This window comes from Onychostruthus taczanowskii, unplaced genomic scaffold (genome assembly GCF_017590055.1).
Source record: "Onychostruthus taczanowskii isolate IOZ18803 unplaced genomic scaffold, ASM1759005v1 scaffold170, whole genome shotgun sequence".
NCBI classification, from domain to species: domain Eukaryota; kingdom Metazoa; phylum Chordata; class Aves; order Passeriformes; family Passeridae; genus Onychostruthus; species Onychostruthus taczanowskii.
Window position 1 is genome coordinate 320,837 of NW_024498907.1, and position 21,877 is coordinate 342,713.

Genomic DNA, 21,877 nt, shown 5'->3' on the forward strand with positions numbered 1-21,877 from the left:
TGGTTTCCATTATTTATCTGCTGTCCACCTTGCACAAGTTTGTTGTCTTCCTGATCCACTCTTTCCCCATCTTCAAAACTGTAGTAAAGCAGTTGGAAAATGTTCAGTATCCAGAGTGGGAAAGTCATATCAAGAGATCCTATGTTATGAATAGGACATATCACTGAGGCAAGGACAATGCCTTACAAATGTGTGCCCTTCTGGTATGTAAATTCCTAAAATATACAAATAACCTCACAGTGAGTTAGAATAAAAAGTTTCTCCCACATAAAGTTAAAAGGCATCATTGCAGGGAAAAAAAAAAAGGGGGGACACAAATGACTGTACAAGAGAAGAGTTCATGTTCATGGTCCAGGAAATCTGCACGACAATTAGGCATTGACCGACAGCAAAAGAGTATTTCTCTGGTTCCCCTTTCCTTCTTTGGGAAGTGTTAACATTATGTAGTTACAGTTAAAAATTGACTACATTAATCAAGCAGTAAATCCTTAGTCAGTGACTGTATTCCTATTTTTCAATAGGATGATGAGCTGCCTGAACATAGACCCATTTTTTTTTGCATAGACTGCTACTTATAGGACTTCATAAATAACTATCAGCTTGTGGATTTCCTCAAGAATAGTTTATGCTACGAAAAACAATGAATATTCATTCTGTTATTTAACAGAATGCTGTTTACGTAAGGTCAGCTGTAACACTGGTGACATTCAGTCCATGATACCACATGTAGTGACTAGAGCAAGCAACTGCTGCTTCAGATGATACAGTCTTGACTTGGGAGTCTTGACATGCATTCCTTAAATGTGTATGCTGACACAGTTTTGACTGTTTACTTTCCTTCAACATGAAAAATGTAAATAAAACCATCTACTGGCTCCCAGTATTCCTCATGTCAAGTCCAGTCTTCTTGTTCTCTTCCTCACACGCACCTGCCTTTCCTTTTCCTCTTCCTTCCATCCACCCATCACTGCTGCTGCCTCCAGGCACTGCTCTGAAACACTGTTCACTTGGCCTTTGCAATACAGAGCATCCCAGCTTTCCTCTCATTTCTCCAAATCCTTCTCAGGATGCTGCAAAGAAGTCAGTGACTGGGAGAGGACTATATGCATTTACCTGGCAATTTCTTTGCTTGTACAAAGGAGGCAAACATACAGAAAAGTAAACAACAATAACTACTCCCTGCAAATGCCACTTGCCCAATCTAGGCTTCTACCAAAAGTTATCTGGCAAATTTTCTGGCAGCTGTGTAAGCTTCCGAGCACCCACCTTGGTGCCCCTCCAGGGCACAACATCTCTTCCTCTGGCACTTCATTGCCCTGTTTCAGGAAGCCAGAGCAAAGCTGTGAGACTGTAAATGGGGCAAAGGCACACAATCCTGCTGAGGAAAAACGGATAATCCCCAGGGTGAAGAAACAGCTGGGGCAGGTAAACCCTGAGGCCATCAGAGATGACTCACCAGAGTTCATTTGCCAGAGACTGCGAGCTCTTCCTGGCAGAGCTCCTCATATTTGCACAACATTCAGCAGAACTCCCATCCTGCACAGAGCTGTTGGACACTGCAGTAATGTTAACAGTAAATAACAGTAATGCTAACATGTGATTTCCATCTCTTTCTTCTGCTAGAGCCTTATCCAGGCACTACCATACTTTTCTCAGCTTGCAGTGAACCATAAATAAAAAAGTAAGACTTTATACCTTCATAGGACAGCCCAACCTCAATGCTGGTAAATTTTTCCTCTCCTGTCTTCAGCTGGTTCCAAGTTTACAGACTTTTAAATGTAATGTACTGACTTGCACATTAATAGACGGAGGATAATTTTGCAATGTTGCATTTGATGCAGAAATCATCATCATGAATATAAAACAGATACACAGGACAAGAAAGTGTTATTTCAATAAAATTGCCATGGACCTCCATACACTACTTCCCCTTCAAACGATGCTGTACCACAAAGTGCAGCAGGAAAATCTAAAAGCTCTGCAGCCAACTCATTATCTGTTGTTAGTAATAACAGAGTGGGCAGTGAAACTGCCAACTGCATTCCCACAGCAAGCTTCTCTGCTCTGCAATTCTCTTCTGACGCTCTAAAGGTGGTCCCATTTGCTATTCAAATTTTAGCTTCCTCTAGGCTAGAGGCAGAGCCTGACATCCCTTCCAGTCTTTAACCAGAGACACCATCATATCAGTATGTAGACATATATAAATCTGGACTGCATTAATGTACCCCTTTCTTGCCTCCCTTGCTGCTCCTCTCCTCTCTCAGAAAAAGTGGGTCAAAGGAGTGTCAGAAGCTTTCTCACACTTAATGCTGTTAAGTCAGCTAATTGAATAAACATTTGTTTAACATTTGCTCCTATTTCAGTAATGCACTGTGAGAATGAGAAGAATTTTATTCCCCTTCCTCCCCCTTCCTCAGGAGTGCCACTAGCTGTTATCGCAGTGACTAATGTGCTGTATGTGGCCATTATAGTCCTCAACTCTGAAATTACACCCAGGATGAACGATAGGCTCTGCCTGTATGCTGATTGGAGTTGGATGATGATTGATTAGAAGAAAGTCAGACTACGTAGCCACGCAAAAAGAACTGCACTAAGCCACAAGCTTAAACACTAAAGAGCATTTCATCAGTGGCTTCAGAGCTATTAAATGTTTTCATATGAACAACATTTCTTACATCCAGGTTTGCACATTTTATCTTTATTCTTTCAAATACTGAAATTGCTTGGATAAGAGGGTTATATATATATATATATATATATGTATTTATACACATTTCTAAGAGTAGCCTGAACTTTTAGAGGAAATTGAAGAGGCTTTGTGTCAAGTACAGCTAAATCCAGCCTTTCTATATCAAACCCCTGCTAGAAAATTACTGTGCAGATGATAAGGCTGAAAGATATAATAAAAAGTGACTCTACTCAATTTACACTGCAATATTGGTATGACTGAATATTTTTCATTCAGGTGACTGATAAAATCACTAAACTGTATTGCAGATAAATAAAGGAGGCTTCTGTCAAGAATAAACACCATTAATCATGAAGTCTCATCCTCTGAGTGGCTGTGCTATGCAACTGCACAAATGCACCATCACAAGTGGCATGTGACCCACTGCCTCCTTTCTTCCCCCACCTCCCCAGTGAAACCATCTTCTTAGGCAACTTTTCTGCTGCCTTTACAACATTTGGAAACCCAGGAATGTCTTTTCCTTTCAAGTTTATACACAGCTGTCACTGAAATAAATTTTAGTGGCAATACATTCAGCTAAAAATTGAACCCACAAGACAAAGTGAAGCCATGCAGACTGTGGCTGCATTGCTGTAAATCCAGCATTACAGTAAAAAGCCTGTGTTTAAACTGGTGAGGATGAAATCTTTAAAATTCTAAAGCTGAAACAAGTAGCAAATTTTTCCCCCAAGCCTTCTTCCCATTTTCTTCCAAACCCACGTTTTCTTACTGGTTTTATAATTTAGTTTTGCTGTTTCTAAATAGGTGCTGAGTTTCTTTTTGAACATACAAATATAAAATTTCTTAACATCATAAATCTACATCACTACAATCTGCGTATCTCCTTTCAAAAAATCAACTTACATAGTAAACAATAGACATGAGCTGAAAGAAACTTACCCAGCAAAAGCAAAGTCATAGTAAAAGAAAAACAGACAACTTAGGTAACCTTTTTGTAACCTATTTTAGAGCAAGCGATGATTCAATAGTGGTCATGTTATTAAGCCAGAATGAAGCAGTGCCCTACACACTAATGAGGTTAAAAAATGTAGTTAGGTCTTCATGTTAAAGGCACTTAGCAAGCAGCCTGCTTGGCAAAGACCAACTGTGTTGGAGCAGAGGACTAATCACACAGGCAGGAATCAAATCGACTGGAAGAATTAGGAGACTTGCGGCCCCGAGGAATGTAATTCATGCAGAAAAGCAGTTGTCAGAGCGAGGCCAGGGAACTGTGTGGGAAGAAAGCAAAATAAACAGCTCAACAAAGAAAACAAAGACACTCAAATAGTGGCTTTTCTAATGCTTGGGTACACTGAAACTTCAGTGGGTACATATGACAAAAAACTCATCAAAGACGACCTCTATAAAAGCAATATACTGGTAAATAGTGAACTGGTTCAAAAACACTCAGAAAATACCTGGAGATCTTTAAAGATAACCTTGGCAGGGCAGAGAAAGTATACATACATACACGCAGGCATGACTGGGAGAAGAAGAAAAACAACTAATGGTACAAAGCTAAGAGAGTAGAAATGGTTTCTATAACTACTCCTCATTTCTCTCTCTACCATTCACAGATGAGAAGAGGATGCAATCTGCATGCAAAGAGTGCTCCTGCCTGTGTGCAGCAATACTCTCTGTGAAAAAACAGCATTGCTAATCAGGATCCACTCCCACAGCATGAAGACCAGATTACTGCATCCACCAGGGGGATTATCTGACCAGAAGGAAGAGCTTGAGGCTTGTCCTGTATCTCAAAAAAACTCATGTGCAATTCATGGGAAGTTTTTCTCATGATGGATATGAGCCATGACAGTAAAATTAAATTTTGAAAACAACTGATATATGAATGACACAAACACTTTGTTCTCTTGAAAAACAGTGTTTTTAATTAATGTGTTATTACTCTCATAATTTAGCGCATTTTTTGTTTTTAGAGAATAAAGCTTTTATCACTTTTAGTACTTTGGAGCCTTTCTCATCATCTCATTCATTCACTTATGATTTGTCTAAACCCTCCCTACCTCAAACTCAAGAATGCTATGCTCACTATTGTTCCAGCAAATTTTAGCTTCTCTTCTTCCCTTAACTCCTTCCACCCATTAAGGCAGGTGTTCCTTCTTCTGGAAAAGCACCTGAAAAGTTTCTCACATTACCTCAAGTGAACACTGCCCTCAACATTGGTTCTGTGATGCTCAGAAACACTCTTTTCCCAAATTCAAAACCAAACCAAAAAAAATCTTTTCATTTCCAGTGTCTACTGTAAGACACATTCACAATATTACTAAACTGGGATTTGGGGAAGAAAGAAATATTTTCTTTAATTTTTTTATATAATAAAATAATAACTTCACTGTTTAAAGCAAAACCAAGTTGGCAATAACAAAAGAGAAATTCAGGAACTGAGTATTTCTCCTATTGCACTTGCTACACATATTTGGTTGTGAAGGGAACATTTGACTAAAATTCTAACTTTACAGGACTACAGTCCTGACAAAACAGTGATATGAAGGTTCAGCATTAATCATTTCTGTTGAGGTATGGCTGGATTTGCTTCAAACCTCTGTACTATCATCAACAGACAGCCCAAAATTGATATTCACAGGGATTAGGGACTGTTACTGAACAGAGTATCAGCTACAATTTCTCATCTAAAACTACATGCAGCCAGAAAAAAAATAGATTATACAAATCTACAGAAACTCCTGAATAAAATTCTACATATATACATTTATATCTAAAACACATGGATTATTTTCTGATACGCATCTTCCCCCCCTTCCCCTAGACAAATACATGATGTGGGAAAGAAAAGCCATTTTGAGAGTGCACCTGAGTGACAATATCAGCTGTACAGTACATATTTATGTTGTACCCAGGACGGGAGTCAAGGGGTGACCTTATGAAAACATGACTTCCAAGCTTCTCCCATCCTCAAACAGCAGGTGTGCAAGTCACAGATCAGCACCAACAGTCACGAGAGCAGGAGGATTCACAGGTATATGAAGCACCACTTACATCAAAGGTGAATTCTCCTAAGGTAAAAGGGGGGAAGAAAGATATTCTGCTAATAGCCCCTTCTTGTATTTTCTCTGCCAGTAACAAAGGTCCAGGTAGGGGAGCTGGCTGAGGTGCAATCAGAGAAGATCAGGAAAACACTCAGTTCTCATGCCAGACAGAGAAGTCTCATCTCTGTCAGGCCATCTTTTTCAACTTGCAAGCACTAAAAGACATTTTGCTGCTACTCAGTCCAGAATACAAGTTAGTCCTAACAAATGGTAAATATAAAATGGCTGGAAAACTATAGCCATCAAAAAAATAAGAGAGAAATTCCTTGCACTGCTATTCTTGTTCTATTTGTGTGAAAAATTGGAGTTAAAAAACATTTCCCAGGCAAAGCTGTAACTTTGAACAACAAGCATAAAGGAAATTAATATTCTGGATGCATACTTTTTTTGAGAAGTAGTAAATTCAGTTTTGAAATCTGTGATATAAATGCATTATCTGTATGCTGGAAGCATTATTAGTTCCCTAAACAGAGTAGATAGCTGGGTGTGTAAATGAAACCCTAAGGGGAACAACCTGGCCAGCTTGGAACACACCTGCAAGAAGCTACACGTTTGCTCCCTCAGCGTCTCTGCAATTCAATCTAATCACAGGAGTAGAAACACAGTTCCCAAAAAAGGTGTCAGGATGGAAGCCTTATGTCCAAGGAACAAGCAAGGCAAACGAAGACAGAGGCAGGCTATACAAGCTTTCTTGGTATTGTCTTGATGATATATGCTGATAGTGATCTTCCAGGGTAAAGCAGAGAACACCTGATTGCCCCTGGTCATTCAGCTACTGATCTCTCTCTGCCAAATCTGTCTACAGTGTTGTTAAATGGGGCTATTTGCGTTGGTGGCCTCTATAAACCGGACTAGACTATCAATCTTTTCTTCCACGGGCCAGTGGAAAAGGCATGATAAATCTAGGCTGAATTTCAGCAGGAGATACAGGACTGAAAGATGTGTATCTTTAAAGAGATAGCCACTTAAATCTGATATGTTTAGAAATTCTCCCTTATGTGAAATACTCCCTAATTTTCTGTTGATCCTTAACACCAATGGTCACAACACCTCATAAATAATGCTTTCAGGAAGATGATAGGTTAGTTCATTCCTTCAGGAGCTTTGTACTCCTGATTCATGGGCTGCAGGACGTTTGCCTCTGTGTCTAACCTCTGCAGAGCCTCCAGAGAATTGCCAATGTACCTATAAAGCTGACCACAAATGCAGTTGTAATCTATTATAAATTCACACCTACACATTCAGTGCTGGAAGGGATTAACCACCTGCTCTTCAGTGGCAACTTCATAGGGTCCAACTTCAATGTAAACATTACTCTGAAATAAAGTCCCAATCCATTTCTTGGTCATGCATCCTAAAAGTAATAACCAAACAAAATAACATCTTTCCTTAAATTGTTTCCTCTATTAATCAATAACATCAGTCATCAATGATAGCTCAGCCTGGCCTGAGGTACAGTGATGAGAAACCCATTGAACACAAAACACAACATTTTCAGTGAAATTAAGGTATCACTGGGGTTTTTTTCCTAGCATCACACAACACAGAATATGCAAGGGACAGCTAGTTAGTCTCCTACACCTCAGAAGTACAGCTTCAACAGCCAATGTTTTCTTACAGGTATGTAAACAAATATAGACTTACACACACACACACACACAGAGGTAAAAAATATAGTAGGATGAGTAGGTGGTGCCAAAAACAAGGTGTTAATTTAATTTCTATTTTTTCATCCTTTGGGAAAGAAAAAGTGTCAACTACATTCAATCCATACTCCAAGATTCTAGGACTTGATGTCTTTGTTTGGGGAGGATGGAGTCTAAGTCAGGGAAAGATAGTGTGAGAGTGTGATGAAGACGCTCTGTGTTCCTAAAACACATGCTACTCATCACTCACATTTCTTGGAGTTTATACCTACTCTAACTTTAGGGTACGTCCAATTCACAACACAGGAATCTCACAGGTATACTTTAAAAAAAGAAAAAGAAAAAAAAATCCCCACTAAGACTGTAGCATTTCAGCTCTCTTTGAAGCAAGATTTAACATGAGTGGAAGAATTGTGATGAAAAAAAAGGAGTCTGTCACAGTCCAGTACCTCACAGGCTACTGCAACAAGTTTGACAGCAGCCTCTATAGAGTTGGCTTGCTTCTGGTTCACTGCACGTGAATACCACAGTCAATATCTGCTCACTCAACTAATACTGCTGACTACAGCACAAAGAACACAGGAATTTTGTCCAAGAAACCACAGGCTCAGAGCCTTTGAATGTGCACTATATTTAGAGCTTGCATTCTTTGCAGCTGATAACAGAATGAGATAATAAAAATTTCAAGCAGCAGAACTCAAGCATTGTAGCTATTCTATACATTTTTGTTTAAATGTTAAATTAAGGTAATGATCTACATGTTCTCAAAGGTTTTGCCATTGAACATTTTTTTCTATGCATTTTGTTAACATTTTCCCTCTAATTTTCCATCTTTCTCAGGCTCTGAGTAGCTCCTTGCATTAGTTTTAACTGCAGAGATCTAAAATTCTCAGTCCATGACAAATGTAAGCAGATATTCACCCTATTATGTAAAGAGGATGCATGCAAACACGCACACACACACACACACACACACACACACACACACGAATTTGCACACTTGTATACACATCTGCACACAGCAAGCACCCAAACAACTTGAAATCATGTCTAGTTATTCCTCAGTTTACAGAAAAATGTTAAATAGAACAGTGACCTGAGGCATAACTTTGCTGGCCATTCTTTTTGCTTCCATCATCCCTTAATTCACGCTGGTTTGAAAGCCCGCCTTAGGGAATCACTTTTCACTGGCAGCCAAGAATTCATCTAAGGACTGTTAACTGCCCAGACGGGGTAAATCAGCTAAGTGGCAGTGCTGATAGACACCTCACTGCCGATAAACCTTGGAACTCCTCCTCTGCAACAGCATAATTCATAAAAACCTCCTACAGAATCCCTTTTGCTGAACTCGGCTCCACCAGACAAACCTGTGCCTCTCTATGTATCAGGTGGGGAAGAGGAAACCGATCCCCTTTAGACCATCGGGAGAGTGTTCCCGAGGGTTTTTTACAGTTCTTCCTCCTGTGTCACACCGGCAGGATGCCCTGCACTGTTGTACTGCAGAGTGCTGAAGAGAGGTGGCCAGCCAGCTGCCAGCCACTGGAGGCACATCTTCCTCATTAGGGCTGGGGGCTGCTGCCACTCGAGTGCTTTTCTCAACATAAAAAAAAAAAAAAAAAAAAAAAAAAAAAAAAGGAACCAAAGATCTGGGGAAACTTTCTACTAGGGATTTTCAACAAAACAAACCATTGCATTTTACAAGCTCTTCCTTCTACATTAAAAATCTCACCTAAATTTTCCTCTAATTTCAATTGCTGCAACTTCCCCCAGACAGCCCAAAATCAAGCTGTCTGTATAAAAAGAACAAAGAGCCTCTGTTAACGCGATATTTATCTGATGCTATTGTTTCTCCTTTATAAATCTGTAGTTCCTTGGCATTACAATTAGCTACTCCAGAGAAAATGATTATGTCACAAAGTATTATCCACCACAGAAACAGTTGAATGCTTTGAACCAAATGTAATCTGGTGTGCTTAGAGGCAGTTCTGTTAACTTTCATGCAAATGTGCTGGCTTAAAATGGGGATGGATTTTAGCAGTGAATCCTTATTTGATCTAAAATTTATTTTTCAGCAGAAATTAAGTAAGATCTTTTTTCCTAAATACTGCTTTTTCCTAGGTGAGAGAGAGCAAATCAGTGAGAAATATAGAAGAGTAGAATTGACTGTGCAGTAACTTCAGACTGCAGTTTACCTAAACAAATGAATGTAACAACTTATGTAAAACAGCTACATCAAAAATACTTAATTATTTTTATCCACATTTTAACCTACTTTTTTTCCTTTAAAAGGTAGCTCATAATCAAAAATTTAAGAGAAACATTTATCCTTTTTTTCTGAAATTCAATATATGCCACTTCTAATTTGCTTTCCAAACTTTTTGCACTTTCAGATAGTATTTAAAAACACTCTGTTTCTGAAGCTATTCTGCAAGCACTACAAAGCTAACAAAGGAGAATTTATGAGAATCTGCAAGTCTTAAGGTAAAATACCACTACATAAGAATGAGCAGCTGAACAAAACACTGATTCAGTATTTTAAATGATGCAAAACTATACAATAACTAAGACAACACAGTTTTAGCCTAGACAGAAGCTTCCTATTCCCAAGCTTTGTAAAAGGTCTGGCACTGAAAGAAAACTATCTGCTGAAGTTTACGTGTGGGCATCTGGCCCTGGCATTTTACTTCCCTGAATAATCACTAAGGAAAGAGGGATACACCTCTGCAGGCTCTGCCTGCAGAGCCTACAACACGCGTATCTGTGGCACATAACAAATTGTGTATAACCTTAATGAGTCACCAGACCATGCTGATTCCTTCTCAGAGACCTGCTATAAAAATCCAGGCTATGAGCAGCTGCTTATTCTGCACGCTGCACTTCACTTCCAGAGACAGGTTTCTTGGGGTGTTTCACATTTAATACAAGATTTCTTCTTTTTTAAAGAAAATACTTTCACGGATGATTTTGGGAAGCTGTAACTACAGTCATCTTTTCATGTCCCAAGAGCTTCCCAGTCTTTCTTCTTTGATGGCTCCTGGCTAAACCATAAAACCCATTCCAAGTCTTAAAGTAATTAAAGCCAATTCAATGAGTGATGTTTTTCATGCTGGGTGCCGCTCTCCTTCCCACTGTGAAAGGATCAATGAATGCTCTGACAAGCTGACAAACTCCTTGCCAAGGCTACAGCTTAGAGGTACACTGAGGTAAAGCAGCAGGTAAAAGATTTAAGAGGTTTAAACACTCATTCTAAAAAATAAATTAGAGCTTAGAAATGAAAATGAAAAGAAAAATCATAATGTCAGTGACAAGGGTGGGAAAAAATAAACATCCTATCAAATGTGTGACTAGCAGTTTCTCTCATAATCAAGGATATGCTTTAATCTTCTCACATTTGGGCATCCCCTATTTTGCTACATGGTCCAAAATCAGATGATGATGAAAGATGAGTGTCTGAGCCTGACTTTTCTTTCCACCCTTGTGTAACTGATGTGTGTATAAACTACGTATGAAATAACATATTTAAGAATCAGACTCCCTTTTTATCAACTTGGAGCTGACTGCAAGCAAAACACATGCTTTGGTTTAGTACCAGAGCATTGAGAAAGTTCAAAATATCTGTTCAAGGCATTCATGTTAGGCAGATGCACAGTTCTCTGCACATGCATCATTTCAGGGTGTAAGAGCGCCAAACTTGCTAGTCTCAATCAGCAGTTAGGAAAACAAAAAAGGAGCTTGGAATATTGCTGATCCTAGGAAGCTAAAATACACCAGCTGCACCATGCAACTTCCTCCTGGCAAAGGCATTCTCCCTGGACTCTAGGCATATGCGTATCACCTTCCCTTAGATTTACCTGCTCACTCTTCCTCGTGTGTAATCCAGAGCTAAGGCAAAAAGGGACGGCAGAAAGAGATGAAGGCTAAATGGATGAATATTTTCGAACATGCATGATGCATCTTGTAATGCATTCGGCCCTGAAACTTTATCTTTCCACTAGCTTCCTGCAACACATGCATTTACCACTCTAAGATGTACAAGCCACTGCTCCAGAGCCATTCCTGATATTGTCACTGTTATCCCCTGCCTCATCTCTGCAGGAGCGCGTTCCCCCCAAAGCCACAGTAACAGTGCCTGAAGGTGTCAGGATAGGTCACCTTCAAAGGCTGTCCAATTCAACCTTGAAATGAAGCATACTGGGAAAAACCTACTGATGCAACTTGGTTGAAGCATGGGAATGCATGAATGGCCAAGAACCGCAGTTTCCTAAATCGCTGAATCCATGAGTAGAATTTTGCCTCTGCCTTTGGAGATTATTTTAAAATTAACAAATAAAAACTCTCATCCCAGCGAAGACACATTTTGTGGGACTATGAAGTTATTTACACTTGCACTGTCAAACAATAGACAAGACATCCTTCTTCTTCTGTTCACTGCTAATAACTCATTACAAACAAAGACATCAAGCAACTGGAAGAGTTAGCCAATAATAAATCTGTGATTTGGATCTTGAAGAAAAATAGCATACTCATGGTATTAATTTCAAATAAACAGCCTCATTACCGGCATGCTTTTGAATCACTGCACACCAGCCAGAGAAGCCATCACACTCTAATGGATGACCTAGCACATGACAAGGATCAAAACAGAAATAAGCTTCAGCTCCTCCTTTAATACCATACTTTAGAAATCAGTTTTGGACATTAGGAAAAAGCCGGACAAAAACAACAAAGAAAAACAAAGCAGGGAATGTGATTACTAAAGACAGGCTTTCATTTGGTTTGTTTTAATCATATGGTGTTTATCACATAATTTAACCTCCTAGTTCACTGTAAAGCAGCAAAACTGAATTACAGTTTACTGGATTTTTTAAACTGAATTTGAGAAAACACAATAATAAAAAGAAAACACCATAATAAAAGGAAAACACAAGTCCCAGCCTCAATTCTGCCATTCTTCCATTACTGCTGAAGAACAACTCAAGTTTCATACATCTTCCTGAAGTATAAACCAGAGATGTACTGTAGAAATTCCAAGATAACTACACAGTCCTAACAGGTTTTGGTAACACAAAGTGACACATTTCAGTACATATTCATAAGGGTTGGGGGTTATTATTGGGCTGTAATTGCAGTTGTTCTAACATGTAATAAGCCATGGCTGGAAAAACAAAGGCAGGTTAATTTGTGATTTCCTCTACTCATTCAGAGGCAAATTAAGTGTCAAACAGCTAATACAGAACATATTTCATTTTATGAGATTTTAATTTAATTCTGCACCATATCGTTGATGCCTTAATGTAGGGTGGTTTATCTAAGTGGAAGAGCAATTTATAAACCTCTTTCAATTGAAATCTTTAATGATAGGATACAATGGCATAATTACACCAATGCCTGCTAGTCCTACTATACATACACATCTGTCAGCAATTCCATCATAAACATAAACCCTTATTTTAAGGGTTTATAACTCAAATTATAAAATTTGGCTCCAGGCTGAAATTTGGGATAAAATAGTGCTGTCCATCAGCAATTAAACTATAAGAATCACATATATATATATACACATATACCTTTTTAGAGCTGCAAGTACGTAAGAGCCCTGTAACATCTTTAAAATTCCTGTTTTCTTTTTTCTCTTTCACTTGACCAGTGTTCAAAATTATGTGCAGACACTGTAGGTACCATACAGACAAGGCCCTCCTCACATTTTTTCTGCACATGTATTACACCTAAACTAATTCCACTACGGCTTGACAGGTTCTGGAACATATTTCAAGGAGCTTGGATAACTAAAATTATGCCTTTTTAATTTTTTTTTTTTTAATTTATATTACATACACACATTTGAGAGTACTACAATGCTGAGGAGAAAACCACTCATACAATGAAGTCATTGTTGAAGCTGTAGGTAAACATTTGCTTCCTGACTGGTTTCTTGCCATTTTCTCTCAGAATTCTCAAATACCTTCTCAATTCAGTTCTTTCTTCTTCTTTTTTTTTTTTTTTTTTTTTTTAAATGGGTACTAGGACAGCAGTTCAAATAATGGCTCCAAATGATCCCAGGTGATCCTAAGTGCTACTAACACCCAGCTCTGTAAAACTTGCAAGAAAAGCATTGGATGCCTACCTCAGATGTATATACATTAATATATTTTCCTGAAAACTGCAAAAGCATGACAAATCATAACATCTACAAAGATGTTGAAGGCAACTATAACAGCTCCAAGGGTCACTACAGCTCATCATTCCAATGGTGACATAAACCAAATGAGCAAAAGAATCAACAGAAGTTAATGGGGGAAAATGGCCAATATAAAGGCAATTTTGAGTTTAAACCTTGGGCTGATATCAGAGTATATTTCTAAAGCAGCTACCTGCAGTCATTGCATCTGGCTAAGACCTCCTTGCCTCAGCAGGGCCCAGCTGAATCCCACTCAATCAGGCAGCAGGGGTGCACAGCACACAGTAGGGCACCTTTCCATAGAAGGAGCATGATTTTGGGGTCAGATGGGACTACCTCTGAATGCCAATCAAGGTACGAAAGAGGCATTTCCAACATCTTTTGGGGCTCTTAAAGAAGTCTTGGCACTGAGAGCAGTGTAGACTGCTAGTCCTGATTTCCCACTGTCACCCAAAGCAGATAACACTGGTCTACCCACGCAAAAGCCCTGCTGTGGGCTTGGGGTGCCATGCTGAGGATGGGGTTCATGGGACTGAGGCTCCAGGGAGGGCTCAGCTCAGCAAATGCAGGAAGGATCCCACATGGCACAGACTTCCAGAAGCCTCTTCCAAGCTGGTAGGCAGTACTTGTGTCTTGGATGATGGCCCTCTGCTGATGCAGGGTAAAACTCCCTACCCCATCTGCCCAATACAAAGAGAAAGGCAAATTCCCCACTAGCTTCAAAATGAGCAGGATCATCGCCCCCAGCTTCCAGAAACATCCATCCATGTAGAATATTGACTGCAATGCAAAATCTAGGATGGCCCTGTAATGACTGTCTGATCCTGCCACCTTCAGCTTACAACAGTATTTAGCAGAAAATTTAAGCATGTATTTGAGTGTACTTTATTATGTGGTAGATTGTGGTGTAAATGGTGATGCATCTCAGGAACCCTGAGGAATAAATCACAAACTTCTGTGCTCTCTCTTTCTATAAATACCCACTTTTCCTCTAATGCCCAAGAAGACTGCAACACAGATTTATTACTTACCTCCAGGCAAATTTGCTCTGAAATTACAATTCAGTAATAGAAGACTGACCCAAAAAACCTGTTAGTAAAATATTGTGTGTGTACTTCGGCATATAGTTAGGATTGTTAATATCAATTAATTCTGCTCACAGAGGAGGACTTGTTTTAAAACAACTTCATTTTTCTTCTGCATATATGTAATTACACAGCTGTAACTAATAGCCATAGAAAAGCAATCTGCCATCTAAACAACTAGCATTATTCTTCAAAGTATTACTTGTGCTTTTCTTCTTGTATTTCCTCAGTGTGAGAGGTGATTAGTAGATATGATTAAATGTATACATCAAGCCTTTTAGTGAAGTACCAAGCCCTGCTTTTCGGCTCCATTTTAAATGGTATTTAGCAGTTTTCTGGACACATCTACTGGTTTATTTTGCAATGCTGATATCCGTCTCCCCATATGGAATAAGATAAAATTAATTTCTACAGGATTTCACCACTACCAGCCTTTTCTATGCATGTTATCACTGGTATTCATTTCTTTTATCTTTGTGTAAACCATGTGCTCTATCACATTTACCATTTTGTTTGGGTGACATTCCCATCAATCAACCGATTGCCTATATGTGCACACAACAGGGACTAAGAAAATTTACTAAAAATTTCATTATGCTTCATAGCAGTCACTAGGGAAGAAAACCAACCTAATGGTTGTTTTGTAAACAAGGAAATTTTAGCCATGAAGAATACCAAGCTTAATACAGATTAAATACATGTTTATCTGGCTGTATTTCACAGGGTTCAGCCCTTTTTAGTTTAGCCTTTACAGAATGACATAATACAGAATAAATGTCAGCAAAAGACAGAGGTAACCTATGCCAGCTACCTATTATAACAGGAATTCCTCAAGCACCAGCATAGGTTTTGCTTTATGAAAAGATAACCTCAATGCTTTCCAAAAGTAAATCTCGCACTCTGAAAAGACTGGAAAAGTGCTTTAGGTACATGGTTTCAAGCATTGCAAAGGTTCATGTATTTGTCCATTCTTTCAGGAAGCAAGGGGGAACACTGAATACTCACACATGCAGAGGAGGAATGGGAGATGGTTCGTAATGGTAGCGTCCCTCATGATGTCTTGCATCAATTGGTACAGGAGGGTGGAATGCTGGAAAAAGGTGAGGAGGATCTGAAAAGACAAGTGAGGTTCCCAGATCTGAATATCTCCAATGATTCTTTAAAAACAACATTCATAAAGACAGAGCAGTTACTGAAAAGCATGTGTTAAGAGTGCTATGACTTAGGGGTCACAATCTCCTTCCATGACGCTATCAGTCAGGTCTGTCTGAGAGGAGAATTTGGCCCACAGTGTTTGCATGAATATGTATTTACTAATTTTAATATTCTCTTTTTATAGCTTAATGGAAAAGAGCATTAAAAAAGTCTTTAATAAATAATTATGTGCCCATATGCGAAGCACCAGATCAAAAGGAGCATCACAGCTTTCATAAGCATTCCTGATTTATTTTGTATTAAAACAAGAAAAAAAATCATCCCAGGAAAAAAAAAACCTAAGCAGAGAATACAATGCAATAAAAACATACAGGCCTACAACAGAAAGCCAAACTGAAGTGACATGCTGAGAAACATAAGTAAAACTGGAGTAAATCAGACAACGATGTTTGAAAGCAAATGTGACTGGGAAAGGCCGTATTGGAGATGTTTAACTGCACCACACCAATGGCTGAACCTGGAAGAATGTGTGTGAGGACAGAGAGACTCATTTCACGCCCAGCTCTTAGCAAGGAAGGGTATTTTCTTTGTCCCTATGACTGAAGACCCAGGGATTCATGGGTGCAGTAAACTCCCCTGTTCTATGTCCTCCATGGCTTTCACAGGATGGGGATTTTGCAGCTGTCAGAACTCCTGTTTCCCACTGCTTCCGGGGAGCCTTGGAGATAGGCTGACAAAAGGGGGAATGCACCCCTGACACCCCATGGGCTCTCCGGAGTCAAGCACCATCCCGCCCTCCCCACAGCTTCTTGCAGCCGGACTGCCCCCCAGCTTCGAGGGGCAGAGCTCACACAGATTACAGCTCTCCTCACCAGCACACCACTGTGATCTGTGTGCCTCAAGATGTTACAAGGCTGCTCACCACTGCCTCCCAAATGCTCACAATTCCAAGGAAATGTTAAGCACCTCCAGCAGCATGAAACAAACTGATCCTGCACAACCATTACCCAATTGCCACTTTGGGTGATGTCATGTGTTTATCTGACACCAAAGGCTGAGAAGTACAGACATTAGGTCATGTCATGGATTTACTAAAATGCTTCTAGAAAAAAAAGGAAACTTCAATCATGTACTGGCAGTAAAACTAATTCTACTGAAGTTTTGCCCACCAGCTCTTGAAAGTATCTTTTCTTTATATTTCCCACCTTTCCTATTCATCAAAATGCAAACCTTCTCTTAGATGGTATTATTTGTGAAAGCAGTTCCCTGGTCTCAACTAGAGTTCGTTAAAAAAAAAAAAAAAAGAATTTTTCCTCATCATGATTTTTTAAAAAGTTGGTTGCTTTATTACTGCATTTTGAAGTGAGGGAAGAATGAGAGGAACAAACCTCATTGAACTGAGGGAATTCACACAGAGGATGAAGAGGGAAATAATTTCTGAGGAAATATTCCCAGTATTTCAAGGAAGCCTGGAAAACATCTGACACAGACTGTCCAGTTACACAGCTTGATTTTGTGAAAGGAAATCAGCATGTGACTAGCCACAGCACATTTCATCCATTTACTGACTTAGGAACCATAAAAGAAAAATAATTGTGGCTTATGATGTAAGGGAGCTCAAACTCACAGTATTCTTAATTCGGGCTCTGCTGCAGCAACTGGACCTTGCCATGCAATCTTTATGCGCTACACTCCCCATGCCAAGCACTCATGGTCTCCAATGGAGGTAAAAAAATGGGTCATAGATGATTGGGAACATACTGTCATTGTCTGAGCGGAGGATGCTCGCTGCCACCTCCTGAAAAACATTCCCCAGCAAGGCGAAGGGGAAAAGGGACATGGGAAGTGTGTTTTAGCACATCTCCCTGCCTCTCTCTTCCCTGCTAAACTGGTATTTGACTACAGCAGCATAAGCCAAAGGGAGGGGTTTGAAAGCAGATGTCTAGTATTTTACAGAATAAAGTCTGCCACCATTTTTTCTGCAAAAAAAGGAAGTAACTTACACCCTCATAAATGCACAGGCAAATCCTTCTCTGCCCTATGTGTCTCCTCCAAAGAGTGAGTCTGGAGAGCACAGGCAAGACCACAGAGATTTTGCTACCCATATTCATGTCAGACAGGATGTGGTTCACCTGGCCAAAACATGAAATCCCACTCAGGATGCCAAACCTCCTCACTGTCCCAACGTGCCAAGCCTGAGCGGCTACCCATTAAAAGCAGTCCTAGTAATTATGTAGTGAAACACCATTTGACCCTCCTCAATGTCTAATTTACTTTCCACTGAGAAATGGAAACTTAGTATTAAACAACCCAAAAAAAGGTATTTTCCTCTGTGGGGCTTATGCAGTGCAGATCATCAACAAATTTTATTTATGCATGGGCTATAAATCTCCAAGAACATCTTTTTGAGTCCTCTCGCATTAAGCGCCTTTGTATATCTTGGTTGCATCTTGTTTGTAGTCTCCATCTGGGAAACAGCCGTACTCCATCATGGCACAGGGAGCTGTCTCTGTCAGCCCTGAGCCGTCCGGAGCAGAGCTGCATATCAAACCCCAACATAATTATCCATCTCACAGTTTATTATTTACACATGAGCAATACAGCTGGTGAACATCATAACTCAAGTGTATGTGTAATAAGTTACTACACTGTAGCCATCTCTTGTTGCAACCCTTAAGAAAAACCACATGATGACTTTTCCAAAGTCAGGCTAAAACTGCTGAAGCAGAATAAAGTGCCACTAAACCTGGCTACCTCCTATTTATCATACAATTTCCTGACTGATGGTTCCACAAACCAGCTGCTAAGTGCTGTGTACTCTACTGTCAGTAGACTAACATGCTAAATGGGAGACAGGGAGAAAAATGTACAGAACTACAGAACTGGTGGAGTCAATTTTACAGACGGAAATCAAATCCTGCCATGTTTGGTCAGCCCTCAGCACAAAAGCAGCTGGCAAATTCTATGTGCTTGGGGGTCTGAGACCACTCCACTTTGAAAAGCACTGAATATTTATATGGAAAGACGGAGATCAGAGAGCTGCCAAAGCACCCATCGTCCAGGGTTTCACTTGGAACTCACTTGAAATGGCATAAAATGTAATTGGTTGACGTTTTATACTGTACCATATTTATATGGAAATAGATAATAAGTTTACAAAGCAGTAACTGAGGCTGTAGCCAGTTTCACACTGACTTCTCATATCCCACTCAGCAGCTATTTCATTAAAGGCACCATCAGAATATTAATAACACATTCTGCCACAGTTATTGATACTGTAGGTAAGTAAAAAACTGAGTGAGACTAGTCAGGCTAGAATTGAATCTGAACCTATCTGACTCATGGTTGTTTGTGCAAGATGCTTTACATATCTAGAAAACCAGGGGAAAAACTCAGTGTCAAAGACAGGACAGCTACTCTGACTATGTTTTCATTAACTCATTTAAACTGTGAGGAAAAAAAAACTCTTAACTTCAGCAAGGAGAAACTCCTCTCACAAAATAAATCTAACTTCCTATTCTGCTAAGGAGATAACTTATTTCCTTAAAAATTCTGGCTAAGATGCAAACTTAAACAGAGTATGCCAGGCAGATTTCTTACAGACATCCAAATGCAACTGTGAATTCCTGGGCCAATGACATCCTTGCAGAGACTGATGTAAGTGTACAGTACGTGGAGAGATGCTGGCTGTGTATTTGCAACCTCAGCTTCAACTCAGTAGAAGTACTTGATTCTGTGCATAAATTCCACTGTTTTCAAGAACTTGTAAGGACATGCCAAAGCACTGGAAATACATCTGAAGACATTGCTCACACATTGCTGAGTTTGGTAGCTATTGCTGCCTTTGGAATTCTCTGCTGCCTACTGCTGAAAGCTTCCTTCAGATGCTCTCCTGTGTCCGGCACCGCTAGAGGAGTCTCCTTAAAACAAAGTGTGAGCCACAACTGCCTGTAATGCTACAAACTCATCAATTTTATCACTGTGAGATTTTCTGGAAAATATGTCAATTTATGCTGACTTTCTGTTTTGTAAAACCTGCCTTCTTATTTCTCCTTCAAGAATCATTCTTACCTTCTTAAAGAATTGAATAGGATCATCTCTCTCCAATTACAATCATTCCCATACAGGAAAAAAGAAGAGACCTACTCTTCTTCTCTGAAAGTCAACAACCTAAGTCTCTGCTGCAGTATCAAGAGAAAGAAACTGGGAGAAAGGGAGAAAAGACAGGTATGTATGATCCTTGATGCTGAACAGCAAATCTGAATTGAAGTCTGATGAGATGCAATTCACAGCAAGACATGTTGGAAAGGGGGATGATGCCAGCTGGCTCAAAGGTGCTCTGCAACACACTGAGAAGTCGGCAGAAGGGTTAGGCTGCTATGAAGCTCACTGAAGTTCGTGATAACTTCTGTACACTCTCTAGTCTCTCAAATACGCCTTACTTAGGTGATCACTACATTTCGAAAGGTCGGCTGTGACAGTGATATGAGTAAAACACTCTGCCCTCCACTAGCTGACCTGCTGAAGCACCTTGTGATTCCTGCCAAATGCTTGAGGGAGACGGCTGCTGAAATGGCAGGCTGTCTTTTTCAGCACATCAAGAAAACATTTACTACCGTATGTGGCAAACCCTAATGTAATAACCATAGAAGATGCCTGCACTGGCTTGAACTCACCCAGTGTGGCCTCAATGTCTGCACCTGTATCATGCGATCAGGGCCAAGAAAACAGAGGTCCCAAGTCCAGCATAGGAAGCCCTCATTATGCTTCGGCACATTTGTCCTTAGAACAATCAGCTCACCAAATTACATGTCAGAGCAGAGCCAGGTACAAATTTCTATCTCAGATATAACCTCACTTGAGGTGAAATCTCCTTCCTGTTTAAATCCATTACAATCTTGATGCTGAACGACAGTACCAAGCTTTCACACCAGATGTAACAGATACAGTATGATGCAAAATATAGCCTCCCTGTTAATGTCTTTTCAATATGCAGAACAGTTTTGAAGAGTTTGCCAGCAAATTTCTACACTTCCTTTGGTTCACAAGCTGATCACCAGATGAGAATTTTCTAATATTCAGCTTTGCAGAGTCCCCAAGGGTACCACTGTTTCTTCATGTACATTTCCTTCAACTGATCTGAACTTAACGGTATTGCCAGGTTTCATGGCAAGAATTAGGTTCTTAGTTGCCAAGCAAAGATTTTATTTTGGATTTCTGTTTAATTACAGCTTGCACTAGGGCTCAATAAGAGCACATGATGTCTCTTAGAGTTTTTTTAGTTCTCTCTCAACAAGGGGTGATTTATGTTTTCTGTGTCTGCTTATACCGAGGCTTTAATCAGGAAGATAAAATGACTGAGCCACAGCTACACATTAATGCATGCACTTAACTCCGTGCACTTTGAACAGTTTCCCTATGGTGACAGGGGCTCGTTGCCATCTGAGGCACTGCTTGTTTCCAGGCTGATCCACTGCCGTGCTACAGCCAGTTATCTCAGGATGCTTTCCCAGGCATCTGTGTGTGCATGCACACACACAATTCCAATGTGGCAACAGTCCCATTGACATGGATGTAGCTAAGTCACCATCAGACTTCATAAAGAAGGGGATTCTAACTAGGAAAAAGGAAAAGCCATGGCAAAGCTGGGAAAAAAGTCAAGTAAGTGTATAAAGCCAAGAAATGGAAATTGAGGAAAATAACTTTTAAGGGGCAAGTCCTCTCCATTCCAGCAGCACTAAATGTTAATTGTGATAACATATAGTAGATGTAACACATTCAGAGAATAGAGAGTTTTCCATTGGCTCATTTCCCTTCCTTGTGTCTGTGTAAACTTCCCCTTTCTACCCTCTGCTGGTGCTCACAGAGCCTATGTACCGATCTTAAAACTAAACCACAGGAGTTCCAGGCCAAGCCTCACAAAGCAGACCAGAGCTCCAGCTCTTGTTATGGCTGAAAAATAATTTCTGTCTTTGCAAAAACAAGAATTAAGACTTTGGCGTATCTTAGGTTCCTGT

General features: G+C 39.8%; 1 protein-coding gene across 1 annotated transcript in view; it reads right to left on the minus strand.

Moving 5' to 3' along the window:
• GLI3 (GLI family zinc finger 3) overlaps positions 1-21,877 on the minus strand; it is a 201,593-nt gene that overhangs the window by 74,276 nt on the left and 105,440 nt on the right. Inside the window, exon 4 of the mRNA XM_041400044.1 lies at positions 15,711-15,816. Within this exon, the coding sequence (XP_041255978.1) occupies positions 15,711-15,816 (106 nt within the window). The remainder of the gene's footprint in view (positions 1-15,710; positions 15,817-21,877) is intronic.